At 38.6% G+C, this 20,834-nt stretch overlaps 1 protein-coding gene across 3 annotated transcripts in view; it reads right to left on the bottom strand.

The window, feature by feature from the left end:
* doc2b (double C2-like domains, beta) overlaps positions 1-20,834 on the bottom strand; it is a 307,871-nt gene that overhangs the window by 108,369 nt on the left and 178,668 nt on the right. For 2 of the 3 annotated variants that reach the window (XM_061898885.1, XM_061898884.1), the window contains one exon: positions 7,564-7,587. The exons of the other annotated variant lie outside the window; for it this stretch is intronic. In XM_061898885.1, coding sequence (XP_061754869.1) covers positions 7,564-7,587 — 24 coding nt within the window. The remainder of the gene's footprint in view (positions 1-7,563; positions 7,588-20,834) is intronic. 3 annotated transcript variants of the gene reach the window in all.

The raw sequence follows: 20,834 nt of genomic DNA, 5'->3' as shown, positions 1-20,834 counted from the left end.
GTTGGTGTGGCCTTACTGTTGCCTAAGTTCTTGTGCTTTTTGTTACTAAATTTATGTTAAAACTACTCATGACATGTTCAATAAATCGTGTAAAACCTGAGAAAAAAATCCCTACTACATTATAATGCAAAAAAGGTAAAGTTCCGGACCTGTTCCCAAATTCTTTTGGCAGTTATTATTTTTGTCCATTACCAGTGATAAATGCATTATTCTAATGACAAAAATCAGATTTATATCCAAAAGTTGTTGGTGTGGACATACTGTAGCTTAAGTTTTTTTTCTGCTAGCTTGTGCTTTTTGTAACTAGTTTTACATTAAAACTACTCATGACATGTTTAAGAAATTGTGAATGCCCGAGAAAAAAAAACTACATTATAACGCAAAAAGGTTAAAGTTCTGGTCTTTTTCTCAATTACTTCTGGCGGTTTTTATTATTTTTGTCCATCACTAGCAATAAATGCATTATTCTATTGACAAAATCAGATTTATATCCAAATGTTGTTGGTGTGGACATACTGTTTCCTACGTTATTGTGCTTTTTGTTACTAGTTTTACATTAAAACTACTCATGACATGTTCAAGAAATTGAGTAAAGCCCAAGACAAAAAACCTACACATTATAACGCAGAAAGGTTAAAGTTCTGGTCTTTTTCTCAATTACTTTTGGCGGTTTTTATTATTTTTGTCCATTACGAGCGATAAATACATTATTCTAATGACAAAAATCAGATTAATATCCAAATGTTGTTGATGTGGCCTTACTGTTGCCTAAGTTCTTGTGCTTTTTTTTTTACTAGTTTTACATTAAAACTACTCATGTCATGTTCAAGAAATTGTGAAAGTCCGAGGAAAAAAACCCTACTAAATTATAACGCAAAACGGGTAAAGTTCCGGACTTGCGCTCCATTTTTTTCTGCGGTTTTTATTATTTTTGTCCATTTCCCAGCGATAAATGTATCATTCTAATGACAAAGATCTGATTTTAATCCAAAAGGGGTTTTTTTGCTAGTTTGTGCTTTTATTTACCAGTTTTACGTTAAAACTACTCACGATAAGTTCAAGAAATTGTGTAAAACCCGAGAAAAACCCCCATACTACATTATAATGCAAAAAGGGTAAAGTTCCGGACTTGTTCTCAATTTCTTTCGGTGGTTTTTATAATGTTTGTCCATTTCCCAGCGAGAAATGCATTATTCTAATGACAACAATCTGATTTATATCTAAAAGTTGTTGTTGGTGTGGACATACTTTAGCTTAAGGTTGTTTTTTTGCTAGCTTGTGCTTTTTGTTACTACTTTTACATTAAAACTACTGTTCAAGAAATTGTGTGAATCCTGAGAAAAAAAAACCCTCCTACATTATAACCCAAAAAGGGTAAAGTTCTGGACTTGTTCTCAATTTCTTTCTGGGGTTTTTACCATTTTTGTCCATTTCCCAGCGATAAATGCATTATTCTAATGACAAAAATCGGATTTACATCCAAAAGTTGTTGGTTTGGACATACAGTTGCTTTTAATTTCTTTTTGTCCACTTCTGCTTTTATTTACTAGTTTTACGTTAAAACTACTCATGAAATGTTCAAGAAATTGTGTAAAGCCTGAGAAAGAAAAAAATCATACTCTGTTATAACTCAAAAATGGTAAAGTTCCACACTTAATCTCAATTTCTTTGGCAGTCTTTATTATTTTTGTCCATTTTCCAGCGATAAATGCATTAGTCTAATGACAAAAATCGGATTTACATCCAAAAGTTGTTGGTTTGGACATACAGTTGCTTTTAATTTCTTTTTGTCCACTTCTGCTTTTATTTACTAGTTTTACGTTAAAACTACTCATGACATGTTGAAGAAATTGTGTAAAGCCCGAGAAAATAAAAACCCTACAATATAACGCAAAAAGGGTAAAGTTCCACACTCAATCTTAATTTCTTCCGGTAGTTTTTATTGTTTTTGTCCATTTCCCAGCGATACACAGAATGCATTATTCTAATGACGAAAATCGGATTAATGACCAAAAGTCAATGAATGGGTACTCAATTGCTATTTTTCCATTGGCTGCCATTCTGAAGGTAGTAGGGCTGCGAATCTTTGGGTGTCCCACGATTCGATTCAATATCGATTCTTGGGGTCACGATTCGATATCGATTTTTTTCGATTGGATTCAATTCTCGATTCAAAAACGATATTTTTCTGATTCAAAACGATTCTGTATTCATTCAATACATAGGATTTCAGCAGAGTAGTAGATTTTTGTAAAAAGCTTTTATAATTGTAAAGGACAATGTTTTATCAACTGATTGCAATAATTCAAACTTTGTTTTAACTAATAAACGAACCAAAAATATGACTTATTTTATCTTCGTGAAAACATTAGACAGTGCGTTGTCAAGCTTATGAGATGCGATGCAAGTGTAAGCCACTGTGACACTATTCTTTTTTTTATTTTTATAAATGTCTAATGATAATGTCAATGAGGGATTTTTAATCATTGCTATGCTGAATTTATAACTAATATTGATACTGTTGTTGATATTCATTTTTGTTTCACTATTTTTGGTTTGTTCTGTGTCGTGTTTGTGTCTCCTCTCAATTGCTCTGTTTATTGCAGTTCTGGGTGTTGCCGGGTCAGGTTTGGTTTTGGAATTGGATTGCATAGTTATGTTATTGCTGTGTATTGTTTTGTTGGATTGATAAAAATGAGAATCGATTCTGAATCGCACAACGTATTCGATTCGTATTTGAATCGATTTTTCCCCACACCCCTCGAAAGGTAGTATATTTATAATTTGTATATCTATACATTGTTTACAGTTTGGTTTGAATCCAGATAACGACAAATTCATGTGGGTTTTTGTGCTCGACAGGAGCATATAGAGGAGGTGGGAATCGATGATGTCCAATTTACTGCCTTGGCAGAGGTCTACACTCTATGTCATTTGTGACTCATCTTTGCTTATTTCTTAAACCGGGTGTCTCCTCGCTCCTTTGTTAGGTGCTGTGCAGGAAACTGTGCTGTGGCTTTGATTTCCCTATCGGCCTCATCGGTCCTGCGTACGTCTTCATTATCATATCTGACCGCGGGCGGATGACACGTCAGTCACTGTCAACCGCAGATAACGGGCCAGTGGGTGGGTTAAACGGGCCATCGATTGAATCTAAAACTAGTCGATACCAGAGTGGCGTTAACGAAGGGGTTAAAGACGGAGGGGTGTGCGGTTGGGGGGCGCATGGGTAGCAATGCAGGTGCTCCGATCAAGGCCACTTGACGAACACGCCCGAGTGATGGAAGCGGGTAATACGGGGAGCCGGCAGATGGGTCCAATTCATCACGTGTCGACGTTGATGATCCCGAGGCTTCAGGGAGGGTCACACAGGGACACCGCGATAAAGAGTCATGGATTTTGGTGGAAAAACACGGCGCGTTGACTCATTTTGGGATTTTCATCAGCAGACAGGAGATGGTCCAAGGCGGCCGGATGACTCGTTTGTGATTGCGCACAACACGGACCAGTCGATCATTGCCTTGCCAGCGCTCACACGGAGAAGGCGGCCATTGTCGAGCAGCAGCTTTACAGAGCCTCCGGTGTCTTGTTTGAAGCCAACATAAAACACGTTCGTTAACGCCTCGATTTGATTAACCACCGGTCTGACATAGTTGCCGTTGTATGTGGTCTACAGAAGCCAAAAAAAAAGAACAGCTGCCGGGTTGTTTATTAGTGCAGAGTAGGGCCGAGCCAATAAAACGATATCAACTTATATTGCGACACACACGTAATTGATAGATGAAAAATGTGACAAAAAGATATATATATATATATATATATATATATATATATATATATATATATATATATATATATATATATATATATATATATATCAAAGTAACAAAGACTTAATTTAGAGTTATTTGGACACCAGGGGAACATATAAGTGTTAGGATTACTAATAAGCAGTAATTCTGAGGTTATTAAGGGAAGACTCTTAGTTAATGGCTTACCGGTTGTATAATAAGACCATGTAGATTAAGGCATAAATAAGTACTTAATAATGACTAATTAAGAGCTAATGTGTTACTAATTTGCATGTTAATAAGAAACTAATTAATGGTGAATATGTCTTCCCCATATTAAAGTCTTACCATACACACACACACACACATATGTGTGTGTGTGTGTGTATATCTGCGATGAGGTGGCGACTTGTCCAGGGTGTACCCCGCCTTCCGCCCGATTGTAGCTGAGATAGGCACCAGGGTCCCCCAACCCAAAGGGAATAAGCGGTAGGAAATGGATGTATGTATGTATGTGTGTATATATATATATATATATATATATATATATATATATATATATATATATATATATATATATAATTTTCCTGAAGGAACTCTCCTGAAGGAATTAATAAAGTACTATCTATCTATCGATATATAGTTGAGGTTACTGTGGTTTATCGGTTAAGACAGTGCCCAATACCGGGGTAGAGCGAAATATTTCTTAGGTCAGAAAAAAACAGGGGCTGTTTCATCCCTACAGGCCTGTTTCACAGGTTTTTCCGCTCTTCAGGGAATTATATGTACAAAATCAGTGTGTTTGTTGTGTTGTGTGTTTGGGAGTGAGGGGATTTTGTCATGAAAAATATCAATACAAACGACCTATGTCGTGATACAGTTTTCAGCCCTAGTGCATAGTCAAAAAAACATTACTGTAGATTTGATCCATTTTGCCGCTGCCGCCATCCTCTAAATACACATTTAAATCTATCTAATAGCTCCGTTATGCTTAATCTGTTCTCTCGCCATGGTTTAGCTATAATTACAGCATTTAAATAAATGGATGCCTGTGTGGCATATTTTTAACATAAATTTTCCTGTGTGGCCTTCCACTGTACTTGAATTTGCTTATTGGCATTATCCCTGCAATAGCAATTCTTTGTATCTGATTTGTACAAAATAAACCACATAGTGTTAGAGGTATATGAGCAAACTACATAAATAACATACTGTAATTTGATTTTGATACAATTTTCTTATCTTGATGGATTGAAAATGAACACCAATGAGTTGACCCATGAACGTTTTTACATAATTTACTCAGAAAATAGAAATAACGATAAATATAAGATATTATTAACCGCAACATGTTGTCATGATGTGGACTTTGGTCTGGTTTGTTTTCCCGTGGTGCAAAGCGACTGGACCGGACACGACGTGAAGGTAATGACATATTTCAATTGTGACTGAGAAAGAGCATGGATCATCGGCATGGATAACATGGGTGTGTAGGAGGTGATGTCACCAGGCTGACTGCCTGGCAACTACAGGCTCAAATGATGCTGTGGTGATTAAATGAACCAGGTGTGTGACATGACAGGGGAAAACTAATTGGTAGTCATGGAAACTAAAACGAACCAGGGTGCGCAAAAACAGGAACTAATGGAGTCAAAAACAAAACAGAACAAAACTATACAGAACACGATCACAAACATGACACATGTAAGTGTAAAAAAAACAAAAAACTAAGTTAAAGTGCCAATGATTTTCAAACACACTAGGTGTGGCGAAATTATTCTCTGCATTTGACCCTTCACCCTTGATCGTTCCTGGGAGGCGAGCGGAGCAGTGAGCAGCAGCGGTGGCCGCACCCGGGAATAATTTTTGGTGTTTTAACCCCCAATTACAACCCTTGATGCCGAGTGTCAAGCAGGGAGGTAATGGGTCCCATTTTTATAGTCTTTGGTATGACTCGACCGGGGTTTGAACTCACAACCTACCGATCTCATGATCATACTTGCCAACCTTGAGACCTCCGATTTCGGGAGGTGGGGAGTGGTGGGGCGTGGTTAAGAGGGATGGCGTATAATTCACCACCTCGAGTATTTCATATATATGTATATGTATGAAATACTTGACTTTCATTGAATTCTAGCTATATATATTTATTTTATTATGTACATATAAATAAAATAAATAGTTGAATTTCCAACGGCACCTATCAAATACACAGTAATAAAAACACAGTTCTACTAACTGTACTGTGCTTGCTGGTTACCAAAAACACAACATTTACCTTTCACTATTTGAGTAACCTTTGTTCTGCCATTTGCGTATTGGTGAGCGATCTCCGAATCCGGGAACATCCTACACGGATTTGTTGTAGACATCCGCAAATGAGAACGGGATTTTGCTTTCAGCTATCAGCATAGCCATCTTTGTCTCAGCATAATTTATACACCATCGGGTCTTCATTTTGTGAGGTGGCCCATAATACTGGGTTGTGAACGATGCTGCGCTGCGGACGCTTTGTGCTTCGCTGACTGACCGTTCATGACTGAGTATATCCGTTCGGCCGCCGTGTTCAATGGGGAAGTCTGTTCTACAAGATTTACAGGCAACATACCCCTTCTCCTTCAAACTCTCCTGGATAAACTGAAATTCTTGTTTCCAATCGTTCTGGAACTTGCAAGCGTATTTCTTCATTTTGCTTGTCGACGGTGTAATATATTGGGTTGGAGTCAATAACCAGGCGACGTGATGAAGTTACGTCTCTTTACTGTGGGCTTCAGAACCTACTCTCTAATGCATGTTCCTTGACTGCACTTAAATGTAGAATATATTTACATCCTATTCTATGTACAGTAGATGGCAGTATTGTCCTGTTTAAGAGGGTCACAACATTGAGTCAGGTTTGGAGGTGGAGGGGGCGTGGCCTCCAGCTCCACCTGAATTTCGGGAGAAAATTTGTCCCGGGAGCTTTTCGGGAGAGGCGCTGATTTTCGGGAGGGTTGGCAAGTATGCTCATGATTTGTATATTTTCAGAATGTGGTCCTGCGATGAGGTGGCGACTTGTCCGGTGTGTACCCGCCTTCCGCCAGAACACAGCTGAGATAGGCCCCAGCACCTACCACAACGCCGAATGGGACCAAGCGGTAGAAAATGGATGGATATTTTCAGAATGTGCTTGTTTTATTTTGAAACAAAGAAAACAATCTGAAGTTGTCTTTATTTTCATGTCGGGATTTTACCAGTCCAGCCCACTTGGGAGAACATTTTTCTCCATGTGGCCCCCCATCTAAAATGAGTTGCACCTCCGGACTACAGGCTTTGTGAAGAAAAATCTGCAAATTGCTAGCCGACCAAATGCGTCAGGATAAAGGAGTCAAAAAGCCTAAATAAAATCAGCTGCCCCAACTCCATTTAATCAGCCCCGCTGGTGCGTCCGCTTCCGAGGGATGCCGTTTAAGCTGAAATTAATCAGCTTTAACGGGAAATTGTGTGACCTTTCCCGGCCCTTTTTCGCCAACGTATGTGCCTGTCGCCATTTGTGGCTATAGTGTAACAAATGCTCGCGATTAGTAAACCGGTCTAATGATCTATATCAGATGCTTAGCGCTTTCTAACTACGAGGAATGGCGCTTGACGGACGAGCACGTTCAGTACATTTGCTAATAGAATCACAATGAGGGGTGGGGGTGTCACTTAGGGTTCACAGGTTGTGGATCTGCTGGTTTATACAAGAGCAAAGGGGACTGCTTGGGCTTTTCGAAGGATCTCAGTGGCTTACCTTTTTGTATCTGGGAACAGGGAGCTGTTTTGCACATATAAAACGGCAACACAAAGGCGTAGTGGAAGCATGCAAAAGAAGAAAAAAGGAGGGAAGAAAAACAAGAGACAAGACAATGTCAAAGTTAATAAGATGGAAACTAAAACAATTAGGGACAAAAAAGAATTTAACAAAATATGTTTACATTCCCCTCCCCATATTGAAACCCTTGAGTCAGCAGTCCAAGCGGCTTTCTCACTTTCCTTAATTTGTCACTGTCAAATGGCCACTTGTCGACCTTTTAGGCTGCGGTCGCCATGGTTACGCCTTCTCGACATGTCCCCTGTTTGTGTCACAGCTGGTTGCACACTTTATGTTGTGTTTTTTTTTAGTGTTAGTTCAGTCCTGTGCTTTTATTTTGCCGACATTTCCGGTTTTGTTGGCATTCTCCCCCGGCTGCTTCACTTCGGTTCCAGAGCATTTCCCCTCACCTGTTTTCTGTTTGCAATCAACACTATTTTGATCATTTTCTACCTCCATCGTCGGGACATTGTTATCGATTTTCTATTCTCTGGTAACCATGGATCAGGGGTCGGCAACCTAAAATGTTGAAAGAGCCATATTGGACCAAAAATAAAAAAACAAATTGTCTGGAGCCGCAAAAAAAATGAAAAGCCTTATTACATACAGATAGTGTGTCACGAGATATACATTGAATTAAGAGGACTTAAAGGAAACTAAATGACCGCAAATTTACCTACAAATGAGGCATAATGATGCAATATGCCTAAATAGCATGTTAGCCTCGATTAGCTTGCAGTGACCAAATATGCCCGATTAGCACTCCACACAAGTCAATAACATTAAAAAAAAACTCACCTTTGTGCATTCATGCACAACATTAAAAGTTTGGTTGACGAAATAAGTGTCATAAAACACGTCATAGAAAGTCGGACAAAGTTATACATGTAAACAAACTACGGTGAGTTCAAGGACCGCCAAAATTAGTAGCACAAAATGGCGCTCGCCAAATACTCGAATCAGTGAAGCATGTTTAATATAGTGTGCTTTATAAAAATTAAGGAGGTTTGCGTCATGTTTATCCTCCTACAGAAACCATATTAAAACTAAACATTTTTTTCCCCCTCATCTTTTTCCATTCTTCATACATTTTTGAAAAAGCTCCAGGAAGCCACTAGGGCGGCGATAAAGAGCCACATGCATGTTGCCGACCCCCGCCATAGATTATTATTTTGATGCTAAGCGTAAGTACACAATTTTGTGGACGCCATCTGCTCCACATTTGCTGTAAGTGTTTTGCATTTTGTTTTTGTCATAGGCTGTCGGGTCAGTTGCTCCTCTCGCTTTTTGTTCGTTACATCAATAAATATTTTTTTTTACTGCATGCTTCTACCTCGTTCGTCTGCATCTTTAAAACCCAACAACCTCCTGAGTCTTCCACAACGCGCTGTTTATCACCATTTGACAGTTTGTCACTGAGCAACATTCTCTGTTCCTAATGGTAGTTATGTAAGGGCCACTGTGGGGGGAGATATGGCCAGCGCTGCCTGCAGGAGCAAAAGTCACCGCCTCTGTCCATGGTGCTGAGGACAGAGCACCAGTGGCAGTGCTGACGGCGAGACACAGCTGGCAGGTGATTAGATTCCACAGGTGGTACGTGTTATTCTAATAATCTGTTGTAGTTAACAGTAAGCGGCCGGCAGCAGGAGGGGAGAGAGGATACGGACGTGACTGAAAAGTCACGTTCTAAGAGAAAAATTTTTTTGTTGACAACATTATCATTAAAAAACCTTGTTAAACCGACAGTTTCCACAGTCCCCATTTGGTATGTGCTTCTGTCACAAAATCACGGTTTGCTATTTTACCAAGTAACTGTGAAACATAAGACTGCTTAGCTTTTGTCATGTGATTTATTATGTGTAAATACTTTTATTTTAATGTATATGCAAATGCCATTTCCATTTTACACCGCAAAAAAAAAAAAAAAAAAAAAATCTTGTATTGTACCTTCAGGTACAAATAAGGGTCACCTTGAACCTTATGATTTTTAGAATGACACTTAAAATATTGCAAACTGCTTGAAGGTAACTATCCAATGTCTACTATTTTGAAATTAAAATGATACAACAAAAAAGAATTTGTCCTAAGAACCTCTGTAGTAGATGTTCGTTTTTTGGCTATTTCTTTATTCAGAGTAGCATTGTGAAAATGGCCTAAAACCTTAAAGCTTTAATGTTCTTAGAAAACTAGTGAAGGTCAACAGTAACTAAACAGTCTGAATTGTTTCATTTTTAGAAAATGTAAGAATTTTCAGACACTTTGCCCCAGTCACCATAAACTTGCAGCTCAAAGACATGCGTGGTCTATCTAATCATTCCTATCTATGGCTTCTGGCAATATTATTGCCAGAATCTCCTGATTTTATTAATCGGCTTGCTAATTTCCTCTTGTTTGTCGGTTACTCTTTGCTGTACTGCAAATCCAGACTTATGTTGAAGTGTGTGTCAAGTTCTTCAGGTTTTTTCACAGCTGTGCCCAAACTTGAAAGGGCCAGTGGGACTCAAGGACAAAAAGGGACAACTCAATCCTCTTTCCTTGTGATTTATTGATGTTTGATTTAAAACAATCAAATAAACTGGGTTATCGGTGTAAATGAATGGATGAACTGAATGAATAGTCGAATAGTCAACTAGTCGGTAGTTAAATAGTAAGTAGAATCGTTGAAATGTAGAATAGTGGAATAGTTTAATTGTAGCACAGCCGATTGGGTTGATAACCTTAACCAAACAGAAAAAAGAACAGTGTTTCATAAACATACATCAAAATACATGCTTTGCTTTCCTTTTAAATCAATCCAATCAAAATGAATTTCCACTGATAGGGCCTACGTTTAAGAATAAACTTAAAGGCCTACTGAAACCCACTACTACCGACCACGCAGTCTGATAGTTTATATATCAATGATGAAATATTAACATTGCAACACATGACAATACGGCCTTTTTAGTTTACTAAATTGCAATTTTAAATTTCCCGTGGAGTTTCTTGTTGAAAACGTTGCGGAATGACGAAGCATGTGCGTGACGTCACAGACTGTCAGGAAATATTAGCGCAGCACTATTTGCGGCTAAAAGTAGTCTCTTTTCATCGCGCATTTACACGGTATTCTGGACATCTGTGTTGCTGAATCTTTTGCAAATCGTTCAATTAATAATGGAGAAGTCAAAGTAGAAAGATGGCGTTGGGAAGCTTTAGCCTTTAGCCACACAAACACACGGTGATTCCTTGTTTAAAATTCCCAGAGGTGAAGCTTTACTATGGATCAGAGCGGTCAAGCGAACATGGTTCACAACCACTTGTCAACCGGCAGGTTTCGGTGAGAAAATTGTGTTAAAAAGTCGCCTCTGTGGAGTTTGCGCCGTCCTTGTATCTGCCGTGACTTTCCTCAGACACTGGCCTCAAGACCCATGGACACACCCCTCCTACTATCAGGTACTATTTAATCTCACTAAAACACTAGCAACACAATAGAAAGATAAGGGATTTCCCAGAATTATCCTGGTAAATGTGTCTAAAAACATCTAAATCTGTCCCAATGCAATCGGCTTTTTTTTTCTTTATAATTAATTTATTTTTTCTAGTCCTTCGTTATCAATATCATCCACGATTCTTTCATCCTCACTCAAATTAACGGGGAAATTGTCGTTTTCTCAGTCCGAATAGCTCTTGCTGCTGGAGGCTCCCATTATAAACAATGTGAGGACGTGAGGAGCCCTCACCCTTGTGACGTAATCTGCGACTCCCGATAAAAGCAAGGCTTCTTTATCAGCACCAAAAGTTGCGAACTTTATCGTGGATGTTCTCTACTAAATCCTTTCAGCAAAAATATCGCAATATCGCGAAATTATCAAGTATGACGCATAGAATGGACCTGCAATCCCCGTCTAAGTAAGAAAATCTCATTTCAGTAGTCCTTTAAACATTTCCAATAATATGAATGAAATTGAATTTAAACAATCCATCCTAATTATAAGAATAAACTTAAACATCACTGATTCTTTTTAAATGTACTTTCAGTCTACTTAAACAATTTTGTAAAGATCAGTGAAGTTATCTCCTTTAACATTTTCCCCAGTGAAATTATTTTCTTTAAACATTCCCCTCAGTGCAAACAAGCACTTCTTTCCTTTGGTTTTCTCACCAGTTGCGTCTTCTGAGTCCACCCAAGAGCTGTCTTCCTTTCTCTTAGCAGCATGTCAAAAAGGGCTGACTGACTGAAGCTCAAACATTTTGAGCATTTGCTCTGAGCAGGTGAACAGGTGAACTCAATCAAACCAATCTGTTGGAAGCAGGTGGCGATGTCCAGCCCTCAGCTCTCACTGTTGCCCCATCAGGCCTGGAGTGTGCTCTACAACTCAGTGGTGTTTGTGCTGCTCTGTACTTTGACTTGACAGCGTGGAAAGCATTTATTATTTTCTGGGGTTTACATTCAAGCTACCTTAGCACCGCAACTAGCAGTCTAACTAGTTTGTACTCTCCTCCTCCCGCTTCCTTGTTTGTCCGCGCTAATTCTGTATTTTAGAACCATGTATATTCCTTTATTTAACGTACATCTTATAAAAGATAAATAATCGTGATTTGGTCATTTGACAATCGAGTCAGAATCATCCCCGTTCCAATCGTGATCCATCAAAAAAATCAATAAATTTTCCAACCTTTACAAATGTCCACATTGTTTAGGATATTTTCTGGTTAAGTAGTTGCAAAAAAAAGTGAAATTCAACAATAACAGTTTGAAAAAAACTGAATTATTTTATTTAAAAAAATTCAAATTCCACGTGAATAGTTCCAGCTCGTATTTATTCCACTTGTGTTTGTCCGTTCATGTATTTCAAAACAGGAAAGGCCAATTATTCCCGAACAAATGTTACAACAACCGCCTTTTCTTTGGCACTATCGCTCAAAATTAGGGTGACGATGTCACAGTTTTGTGTGGGAAATCGATACGCCTCAATACCATAATGGAAAATCCTATTACAAAAACATTTTATTATCGTATTTTAAGGACTATAAGGTGCACTTAAAATCCTTTTTTTCCCTCAATAGTCGACAGTGCGCCTTGTAATCCGTTGTGCCTAATGTCCATCCATCCATTTTCTACCACTTATTCCCTTTTGGGGTCGCGGGGGGCGCAGGCGCCTATCTCAGCTACAATCGGGCGGAAGGCGCGGTACACCCTGGAAAAGTCGCAACCTCATCACAGAGCCAACACAGATAGACAGACAACATTCACACTCACATTCACACACTAGGGCCAATTTAGTGTTGCCAATCAACTTATCCCCAGGTGCATGTCTTTGGAAGTGGGAGGAAGCCGGAGTACCCGGAGGGAACCCACGCAGTCACGGGGGGAACATGCAAACTTCACACAGAAAGGTCCCGAGCCTGGGATTGAACCCAGGACTGCAGGACCACGGAATAATTTTGAGTTTTCTTACCAACCTCGAAGCTATTTCATTTGGTACATGGTGTAATGATAAGTGTGACCAGTAGATGGCAGTCTGTAAGAGATACATGTAGACTGCTCTATGATGGCAATATAACTCAAGTAAACAATACCAACATTTTATATGTTCCACTGAAAATATACACAAGGCCCTGAAAAATCTATTAAAATGTCTTACAAACCCCGTTTCCATATGAGTTGGGAAATTGTGTTCGATGTAAATATAAATGGAATACAATGATTTGCAAATCCTTTTCAACCCATATTCAATTGAATGCACTACAAAGACAAGATATTTGATATCCAAACTCATAAACCTTTTTTTTTGTTGCAAATAATAATTAACTTAGAGTTTCATGGCTGCAACATGTGCCAAAGTAGTTGGGAAAGGGCATGTTCACCACTGTGTTACATCACCTTTTCTTTTAACAACACTCAATAAATGTTTGGGAACTGAGGAAACTAATTGTTGAAGCCTTGAAAGTGGAATTCTCTCTCATTCTTGTTTTATGTAGAGCTTCAGTCGTTCAACGGTCTGGGGTCTCCGCTGTCGTATTTTACGCTTCATAATGCGCCACACATTTCCGATGGGAGACAGGTCTGGACTGCAGGCGGGCCAGGAAAGTACCCGCACTCTTTTACTACGAAACCACGCTGTTGTAACACGTGGCTTGGCATTGTCTTGCTGAAATAAGCAGGGGCGTCCATGATAACTTTGCTTGGATGACAACATATGTTGCTCCAAAACCTGTATGGACCAATCAGCATTAATGGTGCCTTCACAGATATGTAAGTTACCCATGCCTTAGGCACTAATACACCCCCATACCATCACAGATGTTGGCTTTTGAACTTTGTGGTTATTTTCCTCCTTGTTCCGAAGGACACCACGTCCACAGTTTCCAAATATAATTTGAAATGTGGACTCGTCCGACCACAGAACACTTTTCCACTTTGCATCCTATATATGCGCCCTATATATAGATGAGCTCGGGCCCAGCGAAGCCAGCGGCCTTTCTTGGTGTTGTTGATAAATGGGTTTTCCTTTGCATAGCAGAGTTCTAACTTGCACTTACAGATGTAGCAACAAAACTGTAGTTACTGACAGTGGTTTTCTGAAGTGTTCCTGAGCCCATGTGGTGATATCCTTTACACAATGATGTTGGTTTTTGATGCAGTACCGCCTGAGGGATCAAAGGTCCGTAATACTACGTGCAGTGATTTCTCCAAATTCTCTGAACCTTTTGATGATTTTACGGACCGTAGATGGTAAAATCCCCAAATTCCTTGCAATAGCTCGTTGAGAAACGTTGTTCTAAAAATTTTCAACAATTTGCTTACAAATTGGTGACCCTCGCCCCATCCTTGTTTGTGAATTACTTAGCATTTCATGGAAGCTGCTTTTATACCCAATCATGGCACCCACCTGTTCCCAATTAGCCTGCACACCTGTGAGATGTTCAAAATAAGTGTTTGATCAGCATTCCTCATCTGTATCAGTATTTATTGCCACCTTTCCCAACTTCCAACTCACGTGTTGCTGGCATCTAATTCTAAAGTTAATGATTATTTGCAAAAAAAGAAAAAGAAAAAAAAGGTTAATCAGTTTGAACATCAAATATGTTGTCTTTGTAGCATATTCAACTGAATATGGGTTGAAAATGATTCGTAAACCATTGTATTCCGTTTATATTTACATCTAACACAATTTCTCAACTCATATGGAAACGGGGGTTTGTATGTGTAGAAATCTTTATTTATAATTTAATCACTTCTTTATTTTTTAACAAGTTTTTAGTTATTTTTATATCTTTTTTTTCCAAATAGTTCTAGAAAGACCACTCCAAATGAGCAATATTTTGCACTGTTAAACAATTTAATAACTGATGACAAAGTGCTGTACTTTACTTCTTTATCTGTTTTTTTTACAACCAAACATGCTTTGCTCTGATTAGGGGGTATTTGGATTTAAAAACTGTTCACAGGGGGTTCATCACTGAAAACAGGCCGAGAACCACTGGTGTAAAGTTCTTACTTATATCTGCCAGTAAACTCGCCATGAAAGCGCTAAAACATACCGGTGTAGTGAATTAACATTATTCCTCCAAGGAACTTTAGTTATTACAGAAGCGACTGTCAGAATGCGGCTTAAAGATGATCTGGAAAACATAATCCATGCAACATTTTGACTAAAGAACCACCATTACATGTTACATAGACCACAAGGAAGTGTTTTACATTTAGAAAAAAAAAAGACTCCTTTAATGCGCCCTATAATTCGGTGCGCCTAATTAATAAAAAACAGTTCGAAAATACACAATTCATCGGCAGTGCGCCTTATAATCCGGTGTGCCCTTAATATGGTACATTTCACTGTGGTTATCAAGGTTTTGCTCTTTTGACTGTCCCTTGGCAACATTCTGTGTTACTACCAGTAGTAAGTTTTTTTATCACAGTCAAAATAAATGCATAAAAAACAACTGCAAGAAAGGCACATGGGCAAGGAATTGGAAACCCGAGGTGTGTGTTCTCTTTTACATGTTAGCGTGTGTGTGTAGGGAAACAAAAGGACAAACCGCAGAAAAAGAGCCGGATGAGAAGACTGCAGCGGCGTGTTAAGGTGGGTTGTCGCGTAGGCGGGGATGAATTAACAGGTCTTAGACTTTCGTGTCTGATTCATGAACAAGCGGATGTTTTTATTTTTTTCCCCTCCCATGGGTCCATAAATAAAACCACAACAGAAATAAACCTGTGCGTGTCATGTAAAGTGTGTTACTGCAAATCTCAAAAAGTGAGTACAGCCCTCATGCTTCAGCAAGTCTTACGATAGAATAAGATAGAAACCTTGCGGTATTCACAATTGAACCAATACGGTACCAATTCGTTGGACCTGAGAATTGATATCAGCACCCAAAAGTACCAATTTTATTGGTTATCTTGTGTGGTTATGTGATAATAAATCTTAATTTGTTTATTGATAAGATCAGTTGTTAATATCTGTGCGGTCTTTTTTTCTTTATTGAATTTCTCAGCCATCTTTGCAAGTGCCAGTTTGTTTTTTCTTAAGTCCTACAAAGTGTTCATACTGTAAGTGTTTTACTCATTACTGTTACGGCGGGGTTGCAGCTTACTGCGCAGTTTGTTCCCCCGGGATGCAAACGGACCACTCTGGACAAGACTTTTGACAGCAAAATTTTATTTAGTTTTAGTCATAGTCTTTTGACTAAAATGTAATTTAGTTTTAGTCATAATTTAGTTATTTATATTGTTTTAGTTTTAGTCTAGTTTTAGTTGACAAAATATCATAAGATTATAGTCTACGAAAACTACAGTAGATTTAGTCGACTAAAGGGTAATATGTAAACTTTCCCTTCAATTTCTGAAAGTCAAAGCAAAACAGCGGAAAAATCACCGATACAAGTCGTATTTTGATGAAAATCATGTCTCAAATTTAGTATTTCACGAGTAAGCCGTGTAATAAACGGGATAACTTCGAGTGAGTTGTATGTTGTGGAAAATGCTTACCTGTGTGTGGATTTCGGGGTGATTCGACTGTAAATGTCGCTTCAAGTTTGTTGTGTTTTTCCCCGTAATCCTCGCGCTGCATTTCTTACACTGCGTCTTGTTATCTTTGACGTCAAATATAAAAATTTCCCATATGTCTTCTCTCCTCTTCCTCCCCGGCGTTGACATGTTGTCTTCTGCAGCGCATTTCCGGATCAGTCTCAAACGCAAACTACGTTTACGTAACTTCCTTACCACGTCGCTCTGATTGGTTCTCTTTCCAACTCCTCCCGCCTCTTCCTAACGAAATGAGTTCCGATTGGATCTCGTCTCTGGCAGACATTTTAGTCTCGTTTTTATTCGTTGACGAATATGTCAATACACCTCGTCATCGTCTTAGTCCACGTAAATTATTTTTTATTTAGTTATTGTCTCGTTTTAGTCAGAAAAAAAAGGTCGTCGACGATAACTATGACGAAAATTTTTCGTCAACAAAATTAACACTGCTTGCAGGTAGGAATATGATTTAATCTTGAAAAAACTCAGAGGTATAAAAAACTGAAAACAAAATTGACGGAACAAGGTGCCGATCGCACTTGAAGCTAAGGCTACTACTTAGCATTGACTAAAGATAAGCGATACTCACGTAACAGGAGCATGAAGCAAACAAAGAAGCCAGGCCGACTGACTGGCAAACGCAGGCTTAAATGATGCCTCTGATGAAAAACAGGTGAGCGTCCCGAACACCAGAGGCAGTTGAAAATAATGAGTAGCCGTGGTAACTAAACAAACTCAAGAGGTGCACAAACAGGAACTAAAGGAGTCCAAAATGAACAGAAAACACAAAACATGATCCAGACCACGGATCATGACTATTACACCCCTGCTGTTTGATTGTAATGTGCATCTTAGTTGTAGTTTTCGTTGCCACATTTAGAGGTGGGGAAATTGCCATGTAAAATCACTAATGCTAATAATGTATATGACATAAGCAATGTAAATTATTAGAGAGCAAGCTCATTTTTAGAAGTGGCACCTTGCTTTTGAGCCCTTTCTATCGGGCTGTGTGGCTGGGCCTCAAGTACGTTGAAAAACCTTACTTCCTGAAGACCTCAAGAGCAGTGCTGGCCATTAAATCGATAGTGCGGGCTTTTAGTTTCTATAGCTACCACTCTCGTGTCTTATGCTGGCGACCCAGGTTGAAATCCCGGGTAGGGTTTGTAAGGTATACCGATAATCAATCAATCAGTGTTTATTTACAAACCCCGTTTCCATATGAGTTGGGAAATTGTGTTAGATGTAAATATAAACGGAATGCAACGATTTGCAAATCCTTTTCAACCCATATTCAGTTGAATATGCTACAAAGACATCATATATATATTTTTTTGTGCAAATAATCATTAACTTTAGGATTTGATGCCTGCAACACGTGACAAAGAAGTTGGGAAAGGTGGCAATAAATACTGATAAAGTTGAGGAATGCTCATCAAACACTTATATGGAACGTACTACAGGTGTACAGGTTGATTGGGAACAAGTGGGTGTCATGATTGGGTATAAAAGCAGCTTCCATGAAATGCTAAGTAATTCACAAACACGGATGGGGTGAGGGTCACCACTTTGTAAGCAAATTGTCGAACAGTTTTAGAACAACATTCCTCAACGAGCCATTGCAAGGAATTTAGGGATTTTACCATCTACGGCCCGTAAAATCATCAAAAAGTTCAGAGAATCTGGAGAAATCACTGCACGTAAGCAATGATATTACGGACTATTGATTCCTCAGGCGGTAATGCATCAAAAACCGACATCAGTCTGTAAAGGATATCACAACATGGGCTCAGGAACACTTCATAAAACCACTGTCAGTAACTACAGTTGGTTGCTACATCTGTAAGTGCAAGTTAAAACTCTACTATGCAAAGCCAAACTCATGTATCAACAATATCTTGAAACGCCGCCGGAAAGTGGAAAGGTGTTCTGTGGTCTGACGAGTCCACATTTTAAATTATATTTGGAAACAGAGGACGTGGTGTCCTCCAGAACAAAGAGGAAAATAACCATCCGGATTGTTATAGGCGCAAAGTTCAAAAGCCAGCATCTGTGATGGTATGGGTGTGTATTAGTGCCCAAGGCATAGGTAACTTACACATCTGTGAAGGCACCATTAATGCTGAAAGGTCCATATAGGTTTTGGAGCAACATATGTTGTCATCCAAGCAACGTTATCATGGACGCCCTTGCTTATTTCAGCAAGACAAGTGTTAAAACAGCGTGGCTTCATTAAAAAAGAGTGTGGGTACTTTCCTGGCCCGCCTGCAGTCCATACCGGTCTCCCATCGAAAATGTGTGGCGCATTATGAAACGTAAAATACAACAGCAGAGACCCCGGACTGTTGAATGACTGAAGCTCTACAGAAAACAAGAATTTGAAAAAATTCCACTTTCAAAGCTTCAACAATTAGTTTCCTCAGTTCCCAAATGTTTATTGAGTGTTGTTAAAAGAAAAGGTGATGTAACACAGTGGTGAACATGCCCTTTCCCAACTACTTTGGCACGTGTTGTAGCCAGGAAATTCTAAGTTGATTATTATTTGCAAAAAAAAATAAAGTTTATGAGTTTGAACATGAAATATTTTGTCTTTGTAGTGCATTCAATTGAATATGGGTTGAAAAGGATTTGCAAATCATTTTATTCTGTTTATATTTACATCTAACACAATTTCCCAACTCCTATGGAAACGGGGTTTGTATGTAGCATTTATTACTATTTTTTTGTAACACATTACCTCTGTTACTGTATGTGAAAACATGCTCTGCAACAACGTAATTTCTCCATTGTGGAATAAATACAAGTCTATCCTATCCTACGAATGAATTAAATATGGTAATATACTACCTAACATGATGGCGCCGTCGCCACGTCATGATATTGCTGGTAAAACGAGCAAGCGGCACATGTTAGGCAACAAGGAAACAAGCAGACAAACTGTGGAGACATAAGAAGGAGAATGGACATATTTTGCCCTAAAAACAAACTATAAAGTTGAAGCTTTTCACACTGAAGCTCTGAAAGCTGTGTTTTAAACATGGCTACCTAGTGGCTAACGTCCATCCACAATCGGCGGTGTTTTTAGCTACTTTAAAATCATCAATCGTCGCCTCTTTGATGACAAATAAGGTACGTTTCTTACAAGTATCATCCCTGCAGGACGAGGAATAGCTAAACATGCTCCACTACACACCGTAGCTACCATGAATTGATTAACGTGGACCCCGACTTAAACAAGTTGAAAAACCTATTTGGGTGTTACCATTTAGTGGTCAATTGTACGGAATATGTACTGTACTGTGCAATCTACTAATAAAAATTTCAATCAATCAATCAATCAATCAAAAGCTCACCCGCGTCAAAATGTAAACAAATGCCAATGGTAGATCTACACTTAACACCCACTGTAATGATAACAAGTACAATAGCGTATGTACTCCTTACTACTATGATTACTACCATATTTTTTGGCATTAAAACGTCTTCTTTTGTTTTTTAAAAATCAGTATTACGTTTACAAACTCAGGAAATATGTCCCTGGACACATGAGGACTGTATGATCCTGTAACTACTTGGTATCGGATTGATACCCAACTTTGTGGTATCATCCAAAACTAATGTACAGTATCAAACAACAGAAGTGTAATGATAATAAAGATATTAACAGTAAATTAACAAGTAGATTAATAATTTATGTTCTACCACACGTCCTTAATAATGTTGACAAAATAATAGAATGGAAAATGACATAATATATTACTGCATATGTCAGCAGACTAAATGAGGAGCCTTTGTTTGTTTACTTACTACTAAAAAACAAGTTGTTTGTATGTTTACTATTTTATTTACGGACAAACTTGCAATAAGAATCAATCAATCAATCAATGTTTACTTGTATAGCCCTAAAACATTTGTTTAATTTACCGTAAGATTTTTTTGTCAAAATTAAGCCAATAATGCAATTTTTGTGGTATCCTTTACTTAGAAGAGTACCGAAAAGTATCGAGATAATTTGTGTACCGGTACCAAAATATTGGTATCGGGACAACTAGGGATGATACTCGAAACCGGTTTTCCCAGTTGTTCGATAAGAAAAGAACCGAGTCCTCGGACTCGAATCCCTTTTTGAGAACCGGTACCCGTTATCGAGGCCACTATAGTAAAGAAAAAGAGTTGGTTCTTTATTCGAGTCACTAGGAACGAATCC

The sequence above is a fragment of the Nerophis ophidion genome, linkage group LG04, assembly GCF_033978795.1.
Source record: "Nerophis ophidion isolate RoL-2023_Sa linkage group LG04, RoL_Noph_v1.0, whole genome shotgun sequence".
Classification (NCBI taxonomy): Eukaryota; Metazoa; Chordata; class Actinopteri; order Syngnathiformes; family Syngnathidae; genus Nerophis; species Nerophis ophidion.
Note: the sequence above shows the minus strand (reverse complement) of the source record. Positions and strands in the feature narration are given on the sequence as shown.